The sequence below is a fragment of the Colossoma macropomum genome, unplaced genomic scaffold (genome assembly GCF_904425465.1).
Source record: "Colossoma macropomum unplaced genomic scaffold, Colossoma_macropomum, whole genome shotgun sequence".
NCBI lineage: Eukaryota > Metazoa > Chordata > Actinopteri > Characiformes > Serrasalmidae > Colossoma > Colossoma macropomum.
Window position 1 is genome coordinate 10,337,794 of NW_023494802.1, and position 19,559 is coordinate 10,357,352.

A 19,559-nucleotide genomic window follows, 5' to 3' on the forward strand; every position below is an offset into this window, starting at 1 on the left:
ATCCCGAACAATTTTCCTGGTGGTTCTAGCTGAAATTTTTGTTGGTCTACCTGACCTTGGCTTGGTTTCAACAGAATCCCTCACTTTTCCACTTCTTAATTAGAGTTTGAACACTGCTGATTGGCATTCTCAATTCCTTAGATATCTTTTTATATCCTTTTCCTGTTTTATAAAGTTCAACTATCTTCTCCCGCAGATCCTTTGATAATTCTTTTGCTTTCCCCATGTCTCGTAATCCAACAATGTCAGTGGTAGCGCCGGATGAAACATGCAGGGGTCTGTCAGGAGCCCAGTAGCTTACTGACTCTTTATACACACACACTGATTTACAAGCAAACAGATCACAGGTGAGGATGGTTACCTTTAGTAGCCATTTAAACCTGTGTGTCAACTTGTGTGCATGTTATCATGCCAAAACTTCCAGGGTATGTAAACTTTTGAACAGGGTCATTTGGGTAGTTTCTGTAGTTTCTATGATTTAAAAAAGGGGAAAAGAATGCAGTGAATCTGAATGTGTGATGTGACGTTATCTTTGTAGTTCTGCCTGTGGGGCAGTAAAGTGTTAGTATTTTGAGCATCATAAACAACTTTTAGATCAGCTTAACTGAAGTTCTTCATTTAAAAATAGATTATTTCAAAGAAGAAATACTGGATTGGTATCAGTATCGGCTGTTGCTATAGGTTTTAATAACAGTATCAGAAAAGAAGAAGTGGTATTATGTCTTCTCTAAAAGTATTTTTACTTCCCTCCAGGGCTACACAATAGACACCCTATCACTATTGTATTTTACATATTCTACTGGAAAATACCTTGTGATGTATATAAAAAACACTTGTGAGACCCTTTCGTGTGACACAGTTAAAGACTGGCTTGCATTGTTTTTACCTAAATTAATTACATTTGTTCACATGAATGTCTTCATTCATCTAAATGACAACAGAACACTCAGCAAGTAACATCTGTGATTGGTCAGGATGTTTGTAGCACACAATAACCAGTTGTGTGACTGGTTAGAGTGCTCATTTGCATATTGGAGCCCTCTGAAATCAGTATTGCATGGGATAGTGGTGTCAAACTGGGTTCCCTCCAGACCAGAGGTCTGCAGAGATTGGCGTTTTCCCTCTTCTAACACTCTGAATTCAGCTCTTAAAGGCCCTGCTAATTACCCAGTGAGCTGAATCAGGTGTATTTATTGAGTCACAATGTACAGTTCTGCAGAACTGTGGCCCAGAATGACCCCATTTTGACACCCCCGGCGTCAAGCTAATATTGTGGTAATGATTAACAAATTGTTGTAACTAAGACCCTATTTACCCTGGGTTACTTTATATAGCTTGTATCTGGATTTTAACCTATTAAGATTTCAGCCACATGCATTTACACTTGGTAATCAAATGCATCTCCGGTTGGTCAGCTTGAAATCTGATTGCAATCTGGCACGTAATTTGCAAATCAGTTCATATACAACAACTGTGCTGTTGCTTGTTTTTCCTTTTCTATTCAAAAGATTGCTGCCTCGAAAATCAGTTTTGTACGTAATTCCTATCTGTATTAAAACCTAATACTCAATATGCATGAAATGACCAGGCATAACCGGAGACAAAAACTGTGTTTCTGAAATTGTCACTTCATAGGAGAAGGAGGAAATGTTGTAAACTGTAGTAGGTCTTCAAGAGAAATTTGGTCCATTCAGAATGAAACGTTCACATTATATAAAGGGCAGCTGAGCTTTTAAAATGGAATGAATAAAAAAAAAAAACACATCCTGAAAAAAATGTACCCTTGATTTAACTCAAGTTTGTTCCTCTTTTGTTGTCAGTCCATCAGTCAGCCGGTAGCGATAGTGCGGCGGTTCCCTTTCTCCTCCGCCCTGCAGAGGATGAGTGTGGTGACAGTGGGTCCAGGGGGAGGCTCACCTTGCTGTTTCCTCAAAGGGTCACCAGAGATGGTTGCCAGCTACTGTGTAAAAGAAAGTGGTAAGGACGACTGTTCCAGAAATGGTTACTCCCACCAGTTTGTCAGTATTTTTCTATAAAATATCTGACATTCTCTCTTCTGTACAATGAAGCATAAGGCATAATAAGGGCTTTGTTCAGTGTGTGGTTTATTTTTACCTTTCCTTTGTGCTTGGCAGTGCCTTCTCAGTTTACTAGCACTCTGCGGGAGTTTGCGAGTGAGGGCTTCAGGGTCCTAGCACTCGCTTACAGGGAACTTGATGCACAGACTGACTTGAGCAGTATTGAAAGGTCAGTGCTTTTTTTGATAGTTTGTGGTTAAACTGTGTGTAATATCACTGTTGTAAAAAGAAGAGAAAAAATAAAATATTAACTTTAATGCATTTCTTTTTTGTTTGTTTGTCATGAAATGTTCATACAATGTAAAGGGCAGCTAGTGTTTTTTCGAATGCTGTAGGAAAAAAGGTTTTCATATGCAGTGACTGTGGATATATTATTGCTTTTGGACTAACAGTGTAAATGCGTGTTGGTAGGGAAGACATAGAGACAGAGATGCGGTTTCTCGGCCTGTTGGTGATGAAGAACCAGGTGAAGCCTGAAAGTCCAGGAGTCATCAGTACTTTGAGACAAGCTCAAATCCGGCCCGTCATGGTCACTGGTACATTAACTGGCATACAGTGCCAACCTTTTAATAGCTTGTATTGGTGCTGTATAACTAGAGGATCTCAGTACAGAGTTCTTAAAGCCTTTTTTTTATTTTTTTTTACACATACTAAAGCAAAAGCCACACGTCATGTGTCCCACTGCTTAAAACAGATCTTTTCTTTTTCACTTCCCTTTCTGTCAGGTGATAACATCCTCACTGCTCTGAATGTAGCACGGGCATGTAGAATGGTGTTGCCACATGAGCAAGTTTTTTTTGTTCATGCATCACCCCCTGCTGCCAACTCTATGGCATCGTTACGGTTTCATCAAGGTGAAGGTGGCGCTGGCACAGTCAGCACGCAAGAGACCATGGATATTCTGGAGCAGGTTTTTATACAGGCTTGATTTACTTTACAGATTTAAAGTGAGAGGAAAATGTTATCACATTAATATGGGGTTGTGTGTTTTTGTGATAAAGTATTAGGGCTGGCAAATGATTAAAGGGCCCATTTTATGGACGAACAAATTTTCTTGATTAGCTTGATATAGTACTTGTTTCAAACTTGTAAACCAAGTTTTAAAACGTACCGTTAACGCCCCAGTCCGTGAAGTTTATATATGGAAACTAAGCTGCAAAACAGCTTGTTTTGAATTAGTTCTTTCTGTGACGTCACAAAATCATTTACATTTACATATACCCACCTATTCAGCCTAAAGCAGTTTAGCACCACCCAATCATTCTGAGTTGAATAAAGCAAAATACCGGGTGGCCCATCAGAACACAGCTCATTTACAAATATCAGTCTTAAAGGCACAGTAATGAAAACGACCTCTATTGTAAACTGAAGAATTCTAAGGGATAATGAGAGGTTGGAAAATGGTTTCATAAAAATGAGTGATGAGTGTTTTTGCAGAAAAAAAACAATGTTATAAGAGGACATTCAGAAGAGAAAATAAAATAAAGATGTGGGATATGAACCCTTTAAAATAATTAATTGTGATTAACTACATTAAATAATGCAAGTTATCCATAGTTTTGAATAAGATGGCTACAATCATGGATTCTATAATAGTAATATACAGCGTGTGAGCAGCTGGTTTTCAACCTGTATGACAACAGCTGGTGGAGGGTCTAAGAAACTAGGAAAATGCATTAATGATGTTTAAAAAAAAAAAGTAGTGGTGTTAATTTATTGCTATTTAATGTGTTATTAACATGTTAACTCTGACAGCCCTACAAAGTATATTTTATATCAGAATGCAAAATGGAAAATTGCAGCTTGCGAACTGAAGGTTTTGTTTCTCTTCTTTAGGGCCTCTACCAGAACAGTCTTAAGTATCATTTGGCTATAAATGGAAAGTCCTTTGCAGCACTCTGTGATCATTTTCCTGAGTACCTACCCAAGGTGAGTTACGAGATGAGACACTCATCAAATATTGATCATTCATGAATGTATTTTAGTTTTCCAAATATTTGCTAACTGATTATGATGTTTATGCTACAGATTCTGATGCGAGGCACTGTATATGCACGAATGTCACCAGACCAGAAGACTGAGCTTGTCAAAGCTCTTCAGAAACTAAAGTAAGAACAGAGAGCAACTTTGTGAAAAATGTCTGGTTGAAGGTCAGACAGATGCAGTAAATTCACTTTTAAATAAATCACTCACATTTGCATTGCTTTTTTTCTTTTAAGACCCTGTCGTTCTATTTGGGGTTTTTTTACATTTTGTTGTATTATTTCCATGGTGTATGCCCTTTTTAATCAAACATTTCCATGCAAAACAAGATGAAGGTAGATTTTAATTGTAAACTGAAGAATACAGTTTTCATGTTGTGTTTTGACACAGCTACTTTTTCTAAGGCTTGAGAATCGACTGTATGAAATTCAGTTGGAGCACTTTCAGGACAATGTGAAGTTCGTGTGGATATATTATGTGGGGAAAATGTGTAACTTTTAATTCTTTGGATTCTTTTGAAAGGATATCGATTGAAGGAAATGGTAACTGGAACATTGTGGTTAAAAAAAAAATCAGCAAAGTCAGCAAAACACAGCTTTTTTGTATTTCTTTTAGTCAGCACGTGGTCGGCTTAATGTTGATCACACAGCTGGCCACGAGACTGGTCGCCATGTTGTCATAAGAAGGGAATTTCCCACTGTACAGACTGTATACTTTTACCATGTATGGCTTTGCATGACTCCCGCTGTTCAAGTAATGATCTTTTGTTTTAGTTTTCTTCTCGTTTCATTTATGCATCGACTTGCTTTTCTTGCTAATGTAGAAAAAATGCATGGCCTTTATGATGTTTTGTTTGTATAGTTATCGAGTGGGCATGTGTGGGGATGGAGCCAATGACTGCGGAGCACTGAGGGCTGCTGACGTCGGTGTTTCTCTGTCTGAGGCCGAGGCTTCCGTCGCCTCTCCCTTTACCTCCAAGTCTGACAACATCAGCTGTGTGCCTCTACTTATCAGGTTCAAGAGAAATCAATATGAAACTCTTATTTAAGAGAGATTTTCTACATTTCATTCAGTAGTTTTATTTATCCATGTCATTATAAAAATGCTTAACTGCTCTCTCTTCTAACAGGGAAGGAAGATGTTCATTGGTAACATCCTTCAGTCTTTTCAAGTATATGGCTCTGTACAGTCTGATCCAGTTTTCATCTGTGGTCATACTATACACTGTAAGTGTCTTAACTGTACCAATCGATATCATCATCTTAAAAATGCATTAAACCAACATTAAAGCAGTAAAACAGATTCTTTAATGTAGCAATGTAGACTCTCGAAGGGGCACTGCCTACAGCTTTGGTTGAAGGAACATCTTCAGTTTCATCTTCCGTTTTAGGTGAAAACAAACTTGGGTGACCTACAGTTCCTCTTCTTCGACTTATTCCTGGTGACACTGCTTGCTATAGTAATGGGGAGGGGCGGCCCCAGTGATGAGCTTCACCCCCAGAGACCCCCTGCCAGTCTTCTCAGTGTGCCCCTTCTATGTGCTTTGCTAATACACACAGTGCTGCTGATCGTCACCCAAGTGTCTGCTCTGCTCATCACCATCTCGCAGGAGTGGTGAGTTTAAAAAGAAATGGTCTGATGTTAAACGTTGACTTGTGTTCAGTGATTCATTTTGCACCTTTTTTTTTGATCTTTCTTAGGTACATCCCTCTCAATTCCACTAGGACAGGGCCACAAAATCTGCCAAATATGGAGGACACGGGTGTTTTTGATGTGTCAGGGTTTCAGTACATCCTGATGTCTATAATAGTGACAAAAGGATACCCTTACAAGAAACCACTTTATTACAACGGTGAGATACTGAAAGAATATCTTGGCAAAATGTACATTTTGTAGTGACCTTCAGGCTTATCCAAAGGCTTCAGCCCATTTTTAAGTACATCCATTTTGCTGCTGTCGGAACAAAACCTCATATCTCCAAAATGTTAACTTTACAGAAGAAAGAAAAAGATTCTTAATTTTGAATGAAACTTAATGGAACTAGATTTTTTCCTAAGCACTTTTGGAGCATTTCTGCTGGTCCGTTCATCGTGAAATTTTGGCACATTGTAAAGGTCATCAGGCATTTTCAAATTCTGTATAAAATAAAAAAAGAAACAAGTACAAAACGACACAAATTGTGATACAAGGTTTTGTTCAGACAGCATGGATATGTTTTACTTGGTGTTCTAGCCTCCATTTTTTTTGTTTGCTTAAGTTATTCAGAGTGGTGTGATTTTATTATTATTATTATTATTTTTTTTTTGGGCCAAAAGCTTTTCTTAAAACTATTGTAAAACTATGTACATTGCATGTAATAGCTTTCTGTGAGGGAGCATATAGAGGCAATATACACCTCCGGCGCCCTATCACCACCACTGTGAACAAACTGCTCTACATAACTTTATATTTTAACCGTCTAATTTTGCAGTAATTTCTTTTTTTAATATTTCTCACTTTGGGCTGTCTCTATTGATTTATTTTTGTTAGTAAATGAACAATAACTCAGTGTATATATATACATATATGTGTGTGTGTGTGTGTGTGTATATGCATATATACACACACCTAAAAGCAATCTTTTATACTGATAGAGATCAAATTTCTATTAAATTTTATACTGAATATTTTTTTTGTGATCGAATGTAATAATCACGACTGCCCTAATCCTTCTGTCTGATTTTTGTGTCCATCCCTTGTAGTTGTGTTTGTACTCGTGCTGGTGGTCTTATCTGCTGTCATGACTTGGCTGGTGGTGTATCCTAAGGGCGTCATACACAGACTGCTGCAGCTCTATAAGATCGATGACTTGAGCTTCCAGCTGCTGCTAATTTCCCTAGCTGCTCTCAACTTTATCATGTGCTACTTTGTAGAGGTTGGTAAATAAATAAATATATGAATGAATGAATAAATAAATACCTAACCAGTCTAACACGACCACCAGAAACATAAGTTCTGTTTTTAAAGTCACTGTATATTAATTTGAGGGAAAGATCATCAATGTGGTCTCACTCCGCTGTGGTGTTTGTTTGTTTTTTTTTGTTTTTTTTTAGGAACTTGCTGACAGATGTGCCCCAACGTTCCTCCAAGCTCTTCGTGGGAAGCGAGAGTCGAAAAAGCAGTACAAACGCTTGGACGCCCTCCTGACAGGGACACCTTCTTGGCCACCCCTTGACCAACCCCTCTACCCCCCACAGTGCGCCGTCATTGGAATTAGCTAGCACAAACTTCCACTTTCCCAAGTGCCACTGATCTGTTACCACCTCCTAATGCTTCATACAGTGGTTTCTAGTCCCAGTCTTGGAGGAGGGGAGGGGGTGCTCTGCAGGTTTTCCCTCCTCTGACACATTTGACCCAGCTCATGAAGGGCTATATAATTAGCTGATGAGTTGAATCAAGTGCATCAGAATATGTAAAATAGCATCAGCAGGAATAGGACTGGGAACCATTAGCTTAATGTGAGGATCGTGTACTAGATCTAAACATTGCCTATTATATATGGCATGTCATTTTTATGATGGTAAAAATGTGTAAACTTATGGTTCTTTTGCAGAAAAAAAAATTAAAGCACTTTAAGTACTCAGGGATCATTTCTTTATTTGTTTCTGCAAATGTGAATAAATAGTAGCTATAACTTCAAAACAAAACTATTAAGCATTCAAATTTATTACTTTAAAAAGTTTTTATTAAATGGGCATTTTGAAAAGTATTTACAGGCAGATTTCCATGTTTGTATGTAGGTCATGACAAATTTTTCCAGTTGATCTGATACAGTATAACAGGAACATTTGCAAATATTTAAAGGGTATTTTTCCCTGAAACTGCAGGGAATTGACATCTTTCAGGGACAACCTCACCAAGAGGCTTTAGGTACAGGAATATGATTAAATGAAAAGGCAGGGAGATATTAGTTTGGCTCTCTTTGCGGAACTGTATTGCAAGAGCCAGAGACTGAGTTAACCCTTCAGCTGATGTAGATGAACCATTGATGCAGTACAATAACTTCAGTTAAAAAAAAATAATAATTCATCTCTAGGATATGCAGTAATCGTTTTAGAGGTGCTCTTCCTGCAGATGGTCTTAATCTACATGTAATGAAGGCTTGCTATTGCACCAGCACTAAAAATTAAACTGATATTTAATTCAGTCTCTTGCAGTTTTAACAACCTGAGTTCCTACATCAGTAAAGAAATTGACAGTAGATACAAAAAGATAGGGAAGCAAGAGGAGCCAGCAGTATTCATTTCCCCCTGCACATCTCCCTTTGGTTCTTTCCAGCACCGCATACATTTACAGAGGTTATTTTCATCTCATTAGTTAATTTTGAAAGTGACAGGTTGCTAAAAAAAATCACTACCTTCTCAAACCATAAAAAGGCAGAAAAATGCTTAAATGTGATTTTTTTTCCTCTACTAATTTGTTTTAATTTTTTTTCTCTTTTTTCCTTTATGTAGAAATCAGGACACTCAGCGGAAGACCCAGCAGTTTAAAAATAAAAATAAAAATAACAAACGTAAACAACAAAACTTGACTCATCTCAAGTTTCTACAGAACCCCTTACCGTTCCCTTCCCAATTAAAAATTTATGGCATTCAGCAGACTAGGCCATAAATAGCTGAAATAAAAACAAAAAAAAGAGAGACCAAAATGACTAATACAAAAGCTTGGGAAGAACAGCATGGAAAGGGATGACAAAGATCATAAAGAGCAATATGCCAAACATTATTGCTGAGAGCTGGTGCCCTTGTGCCATTCTCTTACATTATTTCCATGACAACCTTATTCATCTCACTACACTTTTTGTTCCAACCAGCTGATCTCCAAGTCACTTAATGGCCAAAAGCTGTCCGTTGGCAGACGGGTCGCCAGTCACAGTTGAGTTAGGTGTTATGGTTGGGGGCCGATTTGCAGTTTGTTGGGTGGGAAAGGAGGGGATCACAGTGAGCATTGTCCAGAAGAAGTCCTCATCACAGTGTAAAATGGGGGTTAAAAAAATAAAGATTTCCCCCCCATTCGCTCTTCCATGTTATTTCCTCCCCTTTTACATTCCATGCTGACTCAAGAGCCATGATGGGTGTGAAGGGATTTTCTTCTTATTTCATAAACATCCCATATCCTAAATATTGATTAAAAAATAACAATTTTTAACATTACGCTAGGAGACCAACAGCTCCTCTCCTCCTAGACCTTTATTCCTATCTGCGCTGGCGAAAGCCTTGCGTACCATCTGGACCTGCTGGCTGCCGAACCACATGGTTGTTTGATCTTGTGTCTTCTGAACGTGGTGATCTAATTATGAAGAGAGATTGTATAAGCATGAGAATCATATGTTTAATTATAACTTTTCCCCTGAATGTACTGCAGCTCTGTTAGCCAAAATAACTTCCAAATGCTGAAAGTCAACATGAATCAGAAATCATGACATTTTCCTTCCGTTACTTATTTCCACAGGAAACTTGATATCAGGGAGGGCCTCCAAACTAGCAGAGCATTTTGAGATATATATATATATATATATATATATATATATATATATATATATATATATATATATAAATAAATAAATAACAGATGTTTCACCCCCATCTTACTTCTTAATATTATTGTTCCTTCCCTACAGGTGCAAGGTAACAAAATGTTTCAGAGAAGGGAAATGTGTCACTACACTTCAATCAAAGATAAGAAATTTTTCTTTTAAAGGGTATAATGAACCATTCCTGTTATAACAAAAAACATTAACTAACAAAGTAAAAGTAGTCAAGTTTGATTTCAGCAAATACAAAGCACCTCCTCTTGTGATAAGCACTCATCTGGGTCACACAATCACTCAGGCCCCCACCACAGATCTGCATGGCGGAACAGAACAAAGAAAGGGAAGGAGGGGGACGCAATTTTGAACTACCTGTCTGAACTGGGTCTCTCCTGAGGTGTGTCATCAGCACTGCCAAGGATTCGTTTCCTGGCTTCAGCGTATTCTGCCTCCCTCTGAGCTAAGGACTTCACTTGTGGTGAGGGTCGGCTCCGCGTTACAGAAGATCCTAAGGTTCCATTGCTGGTGGGTCGTTTCAAAATGCGGATCTGTGGAGGGGGTGCGGCTGGAAGGGAGTCGTCCTGGATCATGATAGCCGTCTTCATTGGAGAGCGACCTGAACTCCCACCTGAAAGTCTAGAGGGAAAAGAAGGGTTGCTTAGAGTAAAAACGGAACCCCCCCCCTCAAAATTAGGACTGAGCATCTCCGATATTCACCGTACCTCTCTTTCTGGCTAATCCGCAGCTTCTCCTCTAATCTTCTCTCCATTTCCTGAAATAGGAATGCAAAGTTACAAGGACATCTTCTCTAAAACAAGCATCAGAGTAGTCTTTCAAAACATAAAGAGCAGCATATGCTTGCAGAAGGAGCCTCAGTGCACCACTGCCAAGTGTCTCAGTTTCACAGAGTTATTTATACATCCTCAGTGCAGCAGCTAAATTCATAGCAGGGATGAATTTCAGTTCAGAGGTTTAGCTGCTGAACTGGAGGCACTAAACCCCGACTTCATAACACTGGCAGGCATACAATATACTCTGAAAATTTCCATTGTGAGAAGAAAAAAAACAAACCAAGACTTAACCTGATGGGCATATGTTATCTAAGGTTATAATAGTGAATTTGTGGGAAGTTACCCACTCTCAGCAGTCAGTCTGTGTCCAGATTTAGGTATATCTTTGAGAATAACCAGGTATGGAGCTTATATGGTGTTATTCTCAAAGCTATGCCTATATCAGGATATAGACTGATTGCTGCACTGACAAGGAGTCACCGCCCATATAGTCACCATCACAGACAGTGTTGTGTCTCGGTTTCAGTTTCAAATCTGTCTTTTCATTTCACCTGAACGAAACAAACAAGACTACAGTGACTAACACAATATTAAGAGAGCACAGCGGCCATCTTCCTTATTATTGCCATGTTTTATTTTAAACTAAACCGTATCTAGCTATTAAATTACACATCAGACTTTCATAAGCAGGTCTGGGTTTGAGCTGACTGCACTAGCAAAACAATACTTGGAGTTTAACGGCTAACATTAATAAACTTCACATTGCTGCTGACCCACAAAACCCGAATAAAGGCTAAAACAAGTATCTGCCCAGCATCCAGTGACAAAACTTAAATTATTCTGTTCCGCGGGCTAAACGAATAAACGTTTGCTGAGCTAACCAAGTTAGCTGGCAGAAATCATGGCCACACTGGCCTCACTCTGCCACTCAGCAGTTTTTGGGGAGCTGGCAAGTAAGTTGAAATCAAATTCAAGATATTTCTACGACGCAAAATGTAGCCCACCGTTACACCACCAGCTGACCACTATAATATTCAACACCCTTGATCAGATCTGTGCTTTCTTCCACGCTAGCTATAACTTAGCCACCAAACAAGCCAACTTTTTTAATAACTAAAAAGTTACCCGGATAGCTTCTAGCTACCTAACTTAGCTAGCTAACTAGCTAGGTTAGCTCTTGTAGCAGGGTTACAGAAATGTCGCTAGTTGACACTAAACGCTGCTGAATAAAAATAATAATAGTAATAATATCGAAATGCTACTTCTAGCGAATGTATAACAATGTTCATGGCCTCTTTGGCCTTTCTGGAACCGCTTTAAAACAGTAAATGCTCCCTCAGACACTCATCTCCGGATCCATTTCCACTGCGGCCTACAGCTCCTTCGTAACCCGCTGCCAGCAGCCCGCTAACCGCGTCCATTCACAGCCGAACAGAGCGACTTTTCGACGGAACGAGTCCGACCGGACTCCGCGGATAGAAACATCGCATACTTACCCCACTGTCGGCAGCTTCTTCCCAGCTTTCGGCGACCTCCTCATCTTCCATGTTCCTACTTTGCTAGCTTTAGCTCGGCGGGGTTTCCTCCGCTGCCTGCATGCACCGAGGCATATTTTCTTCTACTACGAGACGGCGGAACCTTCTCTGCTACATGTGCTGATCGGCAGCCTGCGCTTTATCGGCACCTACCGTCCCGGAGCGCCTGAGTGTCGATACCGCTCATCTTCTCTGAGCGCCGATACCGAGTGATTTAAGGCTGAGTACCGATACTGAAACTTTTAGTCTTCTTGCGCATTGAATGGTCCATATCATGGAAAAACGATTTTTTTCTTGACTTTTTTTGTTTTTTGGAAGAGTTTAATTTAGTATGACCCAGAAGGATAAGCAGCTTAGAAGATGTGTGTTTGTGTGTGTGGTGTGTGTGTGATTTAGTATGTAGACATTGGTAAAGTTTTCAAAAGTAACATTGTGGGTTTTAACTATTTTAAACATTTGTCTAAAGTTCAATACAGCTGGACTGAACGTACAACCTACAATCAGGGAATTCAAAAACACTCATAATTTTACGCAAAAATAAGTAAAGATCCACATAATTTCAGTGTTTTGACAACTTTCTTATTGTTGGAACCAGTAATTGTTTTCAAGTTTTGTTTGGCTTCATTAACAAATAAAATTAAAGGGGCTATATCTCACCCTCCGTGTGTGTGCTGGTGCTGGCCAGAGCCATGTGACATCTCTCTCTCTCTCTCTCTCTCTCTCTCTCTCTCTCTTTTTAAAATATTTTTTCCTCCTTTATTAATTAATAAATTACCTTTATACAAAAACAGTATGAAGTAAAACCATGTGACATTTCTCTACATGGCGCTGGTGCTGACAAACTTGATGTCACTGTGTGGAATCGAGGCCTGAACATCTGAAATCGAGGAATCGATTTTTTGGGATCGATTCCCAGCCCTACCTAACAGTGCCCTGTATAAGGGGAGAGAGGGGGTTCAGTCCCGAAGTGGCATCTGGCAGCAGAAAGTGGCAACTCCGCCGTCCGGAAATGGCACGTACTGGCATGTGCCACTTAGCGAGTGGCACATGCCACACAGAAACGGCGTGTGCCTCTCAAAACAGGCACATACCAACAGGTCCTATGAGTAAAGCAAAGACTCTGGGCAGCGGCTACTCGGCTCGGCTAACTAGCGGCACATCATAGCTCCACCATCGGCCATCAGAACCTGGGAAAAGTCATGGAGGAATGTTGACCTAAAGACTCTGTGCAGATAGTCTGTCATTTTGGGCTTTTGTTGTGGCACGGAGAGCTGAAGAAAGCAGCTCGTGTTACAGATGTACTCGAACTAATTACTGAATTCATTGTGGTGTTATTCATGCTATATCTAAAGTATGTATAGACTATTTATCGGCGTATTTATTAAACAGGACAAGAGGAACGCAGGCTTGTGTTCTTTATTATTTTTTCAGGAGTGGCACTAGCCATTTACTGAGGCGAAAGGCACTGGCCTGTGCCTGTGGAGCTATGATGTGCCGCTAGGAGCTGTTGGTACGTGCCTGTTTTGAGAGGCACACGCCGTTTCTGTGTGGCAGGTGCCACTGGCGAGTGCCATTAACCGAGTGGCACGAGCGGCATGTGCCACTCGTTACCAGTTATCGGTGGCAGGTGCCATTCGCTAAGTGGCACATGCCAGCGCGTGCCATTTCCGGACGGCGGAGTTGCCACTTCCTGCTGCCAGATGCCACTTCGGGACTGAACCCCTGCAGAAAAGGGGAAGATCTACAAACCGCCGCCGGTCAGAGAGGGTTTTCTCTCGGGCTGAACCTTCAGTGTGCTGGTATATTAAACTCGCGGGGACGAGTTCGTGACCAGCAGGGTTTTAGGCTGAGTCAAAAATCAAGGCTGTACTACAGGAGATGACGTGAATAATTAGTTATTTCCTAACTCTGGGCTGAAAGTGTCATGATGTGTAAAATACTTGAAATACTTGTAACCCCAAAGTGGAGGCGGAGCTGTAATGTTATCTAACGCGACTGCAGCAGCAAACGTTTACCGGGTGCTGTTGGGAAACGCTTTCCGAACAAGATACCGAGTAAAATACTTTGTTATTAAAATAATTTAACTCGTTGATAAGAAAAGCCGCACTGATATTTCATTATTGGCCTGTTTTAACCGTGTACAGTTAACGTTAGTTAAAAATACGAGTCCATCCACTAACTTAAGCTATAACCAGTGATGTTAGCCTACATTATGCTAGTTTAGCTGTTAAAAGAAACTGCCTTTCACCTGCAGTATTGTTCTCTTACGACCACCTCCTGGAGCTCGTTGACTGTTTAGGACAGTTGTGGGAATTAGACTGTTTTTCATTCACTCGCAGATGGAAAGGACAGTCAGTTCGCGCTACCCTGTGGTTGACGTGAGAGGGATTCCCTTACCGGAGCCCATAGCCAGACACTTCGGCAGAGTTGAGAGATTTCAAGCGTTTAAGGATGATTTGCTTGTTGCCACATACCCTAAAGCAGGTGAGACAATTTTTTTCTGGGTTTAAATTTTGTTCATTAAAAATCTTGAGTCGTCTCTCATGCATATAGAACCTTTTTGAAAGTGGTTCTAAACAGCACCAAAAGGGTTCTTTAATTGTTAATATATATGTGTGTGTGTGTGTGTGTGTGTGTTATATTTAATATATGTGAATAGCCATGTACTTAAAAATGAATAATAATTCAAAAATTACATTTTATGCATATCCAACATACTTTGAGGCTAGTCCACAAATAGTTTTAAAAAACAATAAATGTTTATAAAATCAGTTCTAAAATTAATAGTCAAACAGTGCAGTGACTTGAGAACAGGAGCATTATATATACAACCCAATGGAACTAGTAGTTTAGAATAGATAGTCTACTGTAGTATTTACTGTGGGTCATTTTGTGAGTGTTTTTCTTCCTAAGGCACTACGTGGACACAGGAAGTAGTGGATCTGATTCTAAATGAAGGTAATGAAGAGAAATGCAGGCGAGCTCCCACCCACGTCCGCATGCCCTTCTTTGAGATGACCTCTTCGGATCCCTCCATCTCTGGTTAGAGCTCAGCAAGATAGTTCAGCAGTTGAAATGGCCTACTGAAAGTTAAATGACATCTTGCAACAATGTGTGCATTGTTTGATACCTCAGGCATGAGTAAACTAGAGAAGATGGATCCTCCTAGGGTTATCAAAACTCATCTACCCATCCAGCTTGTACCTCAGTCATTCTGGGAGGCGGGGTGCAAGGTTAGAGCAATAGAGATTCGTTTTACCTTTGTGACAACGCTGAATGCTTAAAATCTAATGCAGATCAATGTGTTTAACAGGTGATATATGTGGCTCGCAATCCTAAAGACACTGTGGTGTCATACTTTCATTTTGATCGCATGAACCTTACCCAGCCAGAGCCAGGACCGTGGCCGGAGTATCTAGAAAAGTTCATGAAAGGACAACGTAAGTATTATTAAGTAATTATGTCTACTTAATTAAGTATACTCTTAAAAAAGATGGCTCTTCAAGGGTTCTTTAGGAAAGAAAAAGGTTCTATACAGAAAAGAACCTCTAAAGAACCCTTGAAGATCCATTTTTTTAAAGTGTGTAGTAATAAGTAATAATGTCTTGTGTAGCTTAATTCAAGGGCCTATATCCTACATTTATCTTGAATTGTATTGTATTTTTTCTGAACTTTGCCATCTGGGCTGAAACACTCCTTTATAATGTCAGCGTGATTGGGCAGCGCTAACATCACAAACTCTGCATGTGGATTATATGAGATGGGGAGTGAATGGTACGTATTGAAACTTTGTTTACGTACAGTCCAAAAAAGATGGTTCCTTAAGGGTTCTATTAAAAAAAAAGTGTTTTTTTAATAGAACCATGAACAATCAAAAAACCAATCAAAGAACGCTTTAAGCATGCAAATAGTTCTTTGAATGTTCATGGTTTATGTAGAACCATTGTCTTTTCTAAAGAAACTCTTTAAAGAGTGTACTACACCAAACTTCAGATTTCCAAAATGTAAGGAAAATTTGGTTTTCTGTGATATGGACCCTTTAATTAAGAACTAATGTTATTTGCCCTTCTCTCAAAAACACAGTTTAGCTTAATAAAGTCAACATATTGATTTTGCAGTAGGCTGGGGCTCCTGGTATGATCATGTCAAAGGATACTGGAGAGAAAAGCAAAACAAGAACATTCTCTACCTCTTTTATGAAGATATGAAAGAGGTATGATGTTAAACCTTTATCCTCAAAAACAGCTTCTGCTTTATGTATTTTCTATGCGTCATATCTGCATTGTTTTTTGTTTTTTTTTTTGGTAACACTTGTACGTTTATGCCAGTTGTCATACATGACCTGTGTAGGTGTTATGTAGGTGTCAAATAGCCTTTTGAACGCTGCACTTCAGGACAGTGTGTCCATTTTTTATGAAATCCATTACAATTCAATAGTCAAAAAAGTTAAAGTTGTGTATGTGACTGAACTGTTTGTTTATGACACCAGAACCCTGCTCGGGAGGTGGTCCGCATTGCTGAGTTCCTAGGACACTACTTATCAAAGAGTATGGTTGGTGATATTGTGAAAATGACCACATTTGCTGCAATGCAAAAGAACCCTATGGCCAATTACTCAACAGTGCCTGATAGCATATTTGATCGTAAAGCTTCAGAATTCATGAGAAAAGGTGGGTTTTTGTTTCTGTGAGATATGAATGAGAGATTTCCTGGTTATCTTAGATATGTATATTTTCATGTTTATTCACAGGCGAGGTTGGTGACTGGCGAAATCACTTCAGTCCACAAGAAAACGCTGTGTTTGAAGAGCACTACCACAAAACAATGGCTGATACTCCTATTCCTTTTCGATTTTCTTTATGTGAAAAAAAACTCACAAGCTCACTGTAGGACTCTATGGTAGGGTGTAAGAAAATATTGATACACTTGAGTATCGCAATATAATGTTTTGTGATACTGTATTGATTCTTAAAAACACAGTATTGATTTTTAATTAGTGGTTTAAACACCAAACCACTAGTTGGCAGTGTTGTAATCTATCTTCAGCCATCACATTCTTCCTCTCCAGCGTAAACAAGTACAGTAAGGGCGCACTGCTAATGTTGGCATTAGCTGACTAGTAACGCTATCATCGATGGCTGAATCCGAAAGACCAGTATTCTAACAGTTTGTCCTACCTATCAAGCTAGCATGCCCATATCAATACTATAGCGTAGTAACTTGTGTTTTTACGTTAATTCAGCCTTACTTCAAGTCTATTGTATTGTTCAGTTTAATATCACTGCTTACCCTCTGATAAAGTGATTTAGGTTCTCAAAAGATCCTACTTATTCTTTTAATGCTGGTGACATTTTCTGATAAAGAGATTTAGACAAGGCTGAAGTCAGCTTCTTATTTACCGGCTTCTTGTTTGAATTTACCTGTCCCACCTTAAATGGTGCAGTAGTTACATTCTTGCACACCAGACGCCGCGTTGCGTAGCGGAGTGCTGCTATAGAATGCTGGCAGGGAGAACCCAAAAACGCGTCCATCCACTAACTTATGCAATAACCAGTGACGTTAGCCTACATTATGCTAGCTTAGCTGTTAAAAGAAATTCAGGTTCATTTTTACACTCTACTTGCATAAACTGAATGAAACATAACTCATCACACTTGGCATGCATGACTTTCTTTCTACAGACTGGCTGTTTTTGAGCTGAAAGATACGAGCTGAAAAAGGCTCAGGCAGTAACGTTAACTGTAGTAACTTATGATCATTTGTCTGTTTACCTAAAAGACTGGCTGCCTTTCTCTGTGTAAATTTCAAGCCACATGATCTACTGTGGATTTCTGCTGTCTCAATAGGACTTTAACTTAATGTAGTAATGGCTAAATGCTGCATAGTGCTGTGATGTGAAGTGCTGAGAAATTGAACAGTGTTCAGTGTGCGCACCTCCGTTAAAATTGTTTCAAATTTTTTGTACGCTGTGCGACGCGGCACGTCCTGTGTGCAGTGGCCATTGTAATAATAACTGCTGCACCATTTAAGCTAGAACAGGAAAATTCAAACAAGAGGCTGGCGAATAGGGTTGTGACTTGGGCCATCAAAATGTCCTGCCTATGGTTTTATGTAGGGAGCTACCTATATTTATGATCTGTGGTAGGACATGCATCAGAACAAGGCCTTCGTAATATGGTTAATACAGTGGAGCCTCGTTACACCATACCCTCTCAACAACGTATTACTGACAACGCTGCGCCCAAGTTGTACAAAAAGGTACAAATAACCTTTTATTTTATTATTTACTGATACAGGCAAATATTAATTCCTTTGTTCAGATTGCACAAAAAATAGTGCTATGATGTTAGATGTTACAGGGACCATGATACATGCAAATGCAGATACAACTGTTCTGATTGCATAAAAAGTAAATTTTTTCCTTTACTCAGATTTATGCACATGGTGGTGTTTTTTAATATTTAGCAGTTTTCACCTTTCTTACAGTAGCACAGTATACTGCAGTATAGTGAATCGCGACCCCTGTGTTGTGATACATATTGTATTGCCAGGTTCTTGTCAGTACACAACCCTACTTTATGGACAGTTTATTGGGTTGGCAGCAGGGCCTCTCTGTCTTTTTATAATCAAAACAATGGTTTAAGCAGTCTAAAAGCAACTGAACTGGAATTGCAGTTAGCAAATGCTTGGTTTCAAATATCTGAGGTTTCATTATTGGTATTCAGCTTGAATCTTGGAAAATACCTGATCTAAAGTGGTATCTCCTACCTTATTGTGAGTCTGAATGTTGGATTTGCTGAATAAAGAATTATACTTTACAGTTCACAGGTTTGGAATCACTTGCCATATTAAACATTTTTTGTTATTTTGTATATATCATTAACTTATACAATGGATTTAGATATTAAAAACCATTCACCAAAACATTTTTAGATTTTTTTTTTTTAATATTTCAAGGATCCTATGAACAAAAAGTCAGCAAAGGTGTCATGGGGTCTCCCCTCTGGAAAGACAACGCATGGACTTCCCCATCTGGGACTGGCCCACTCCAGTTCAAGCTCCTTTTATGTCTCAATGTTTTACAGCTTTCTCATCCATTTTAGGCTCTTCTACAGCTCGATTCATGATTCTGGACATGTAATATTTCTTAGTTTTTATATAAAGCTAAACAATGTTCTACTGAAACCTGTGAGGTTGCACTGGACTAACACATTAGAATCAACGTAAACATTTGTAATCAAATTGGTTTTATTTTATTGAAAAACAGTGATTACAAATCTTTCATTTGGATATTTTTAAATAAAGCTTTTTTCTTGAAAAAAGGCCCTGATTATTATTTTATTTCCAAGCAATACCATCAACATATTATGTTCTCACAGTTAGGGGTTTTTCTTTTACTCCACTGTTGTTCATGAGTGAAGTGAATGAGGATGGACCACACATGCCGGAAAACCAGTAAGTGAAGAATCAGAAGAAGCAAGTTTCACCCATTACTTCATGCAGTTAATCATTCACAAATGCTTTAGCAACTGCTGCCTACTATGACTATGATGAATCACTTCTCATCTTATTGGAAGGCTTGACAATTACGTAAGCTAGGGTG

The 19,559-nt window shown here is 39.2% G+C and overlaps 3 protein-coding genes across 10 annotated transcripts in view; 2 read left to right on the plus strand and 1 right to left on the minus strand.

Moving 5' to 3' along the window:
- atp13a2 (ATPase cation transporting 13A2) overlaps positions 1–8,119 on the plus strand; it is a 30,933-nt gene extending 22,814 nt beyond the window's left edge. For all 3 annotated transcript variants that reach the window (XM_036590897.1, XM_036590899.1, XM_036590898.1), the window contains 12 exons: positions 1,821–1,977; positions 2,136–2,247; positions 2,490–2,614; positions 2,804–2,988; positions 3,915–4,007; positions 4,107–4,186; positions 4,923–5,075; positions 5,191–5,287; positions 5,452–5,675; positions 5,762–5,913; positions 6,803–6,975; positions 7,154–8,119. In XM_036590897.1, the coding sequence (XP_036446790.1) occupies positions 1,821–1,977; positions 2,136–2,247; positions 2,490–2,614; positions 2,804–2,988; positions 3,915–4,007; positions 4,107–4,186; positions 4,923–5,075; positions 5,191–5,287; positions 5,452–5,675; positions 5,762–5,913; positions 6,803–6,975; positions 7,154–7,321 (1,719 nt within the window). In that variant the 3' untranslated portion in view covers positions 7,322–8,119. The remainder of the gene's footprint in view (positions 1–1,820; positions 1,978–2,135; positions 2,248–2,489; positions 2,615–2,803; positions 2,989–3,914; positions 4,008–4,106; positions 4,187–4,922; positions 5,076–5,190; positions 5,288–5,451; positions 5,676–5,761; positions 5,914–6,802; positions 6,976–7,153) is intronic.
- A 425-nt stretch (positions 8,120–8,544) lies between these two features.
- On the minus strand, positions 8,545–12,095 carry szrd1 (SUZ RNA binding domain containing 1). The gene is made up of 4 exons (XM_036590900.1): positions 11,918–12,095; positions 10,353–10,402; positions 10,003–10,266; positions 8,545–9,389 (listed from the first exon to the last, which is right to left on the minus strand). The coding sequence occupies exons 1-4, from the start codon at positions 11,966–11,968 to the stop codon at positions 9,296–9,298; spliced, it is 459 nt and encodes a 152-aa protein (XP_036446793.1). The 5' UTR covers positions 11,969–12,095; the 3' UTR covers positions 8,545–9,295.
- A 796-nt stretch (positions 12,096–12,891) lies between these two features.
- Positions 12,892–19,278, plus strand: sult1st5 (sulfotransferase family 1, cytosolic sulfotransferase 5). Of its 6 annotated transcripts, none has more exons than XM_036590640.1 (8): positions 12,892–12,968; positions 14,296–14,440; positions 14,870–14,998; positions 15,092–15,189; positions 15,270–15,396; positions 16,075–16,169; positions 16,446–16,626; positions 16,707–19,278. In XM_036590640.1, exons 1-8 carry the CDS (start codon positions 12,966–12,968, stop codon positions 16,844–16,846), a joined length of 918 nt encoding a protein of 305 aa, XP_036446533.1. In that variant the 5' UTR covers positions 12,892–12,965; the 3' UTR covers positions 16,847–19,278. The 6 variants fall into 6 exon arrangements, with proteins under 6 accessions (XP_036446533.1, XP_036446535.1, XP_036446536.1 ...); XM_036590642.1 differs by lacking the exon at positions 12,892–12,968 and adding an exon at positions 13,008–13,839; XM_036590643.1 differs by lacking the exon at positions 12,892–12,968 and adding an exon at positions 13,008–13,713.
- Positions 19,279–19,559: the final 281 nt, after the last annotated feature.

Bases quoted from the DNA above. Each gene is read 5' to 3' on its own strand.
- szrd1 (XM_036590900.1), bottom strand. From the start codon at position 11,968: ATGGAAGATGAGGAGGTCGCCGAAAGCTGGGAAGAAGCTGCCGACAGT. The intron at 10,403-11,917 runs GTAAGTATGCGA...TTCCTATTTCAG, and splicing joins AAGAAGCTGCCGACAGTGGG to GAAATGGAGAGAAGATTAGA. The intron at 9,390-10,002 runs GTAGTTCAAAAT...CTTCATAATTAG, and splicing joins GAGAGACCCAGTTCAGACAG to ATCACCACGTTCAGAAGACA.
- sult1st5 (XM_036590639.1), top strand. From the start codon at position 13,936: ATGTTATCTAACGCGACTGCAGCAGCAAACGTTTACCGGGTGCTGTTG. The intron at 14,999-15,091 runs GTTAGAGCTCAG...TTGATACCTCAG, and splicing joins TTCGGATCCCTCCATCTCTG to GCATGAGTAAACTAGAGAAG. The intron at 15,397-16,074 runs GTAAGTATTATT...TTGATTTTGCAG, and splicing joins AAAGTTCATGAAAGGACAAC to TAGGCTGGGGCTCCTGGTAT.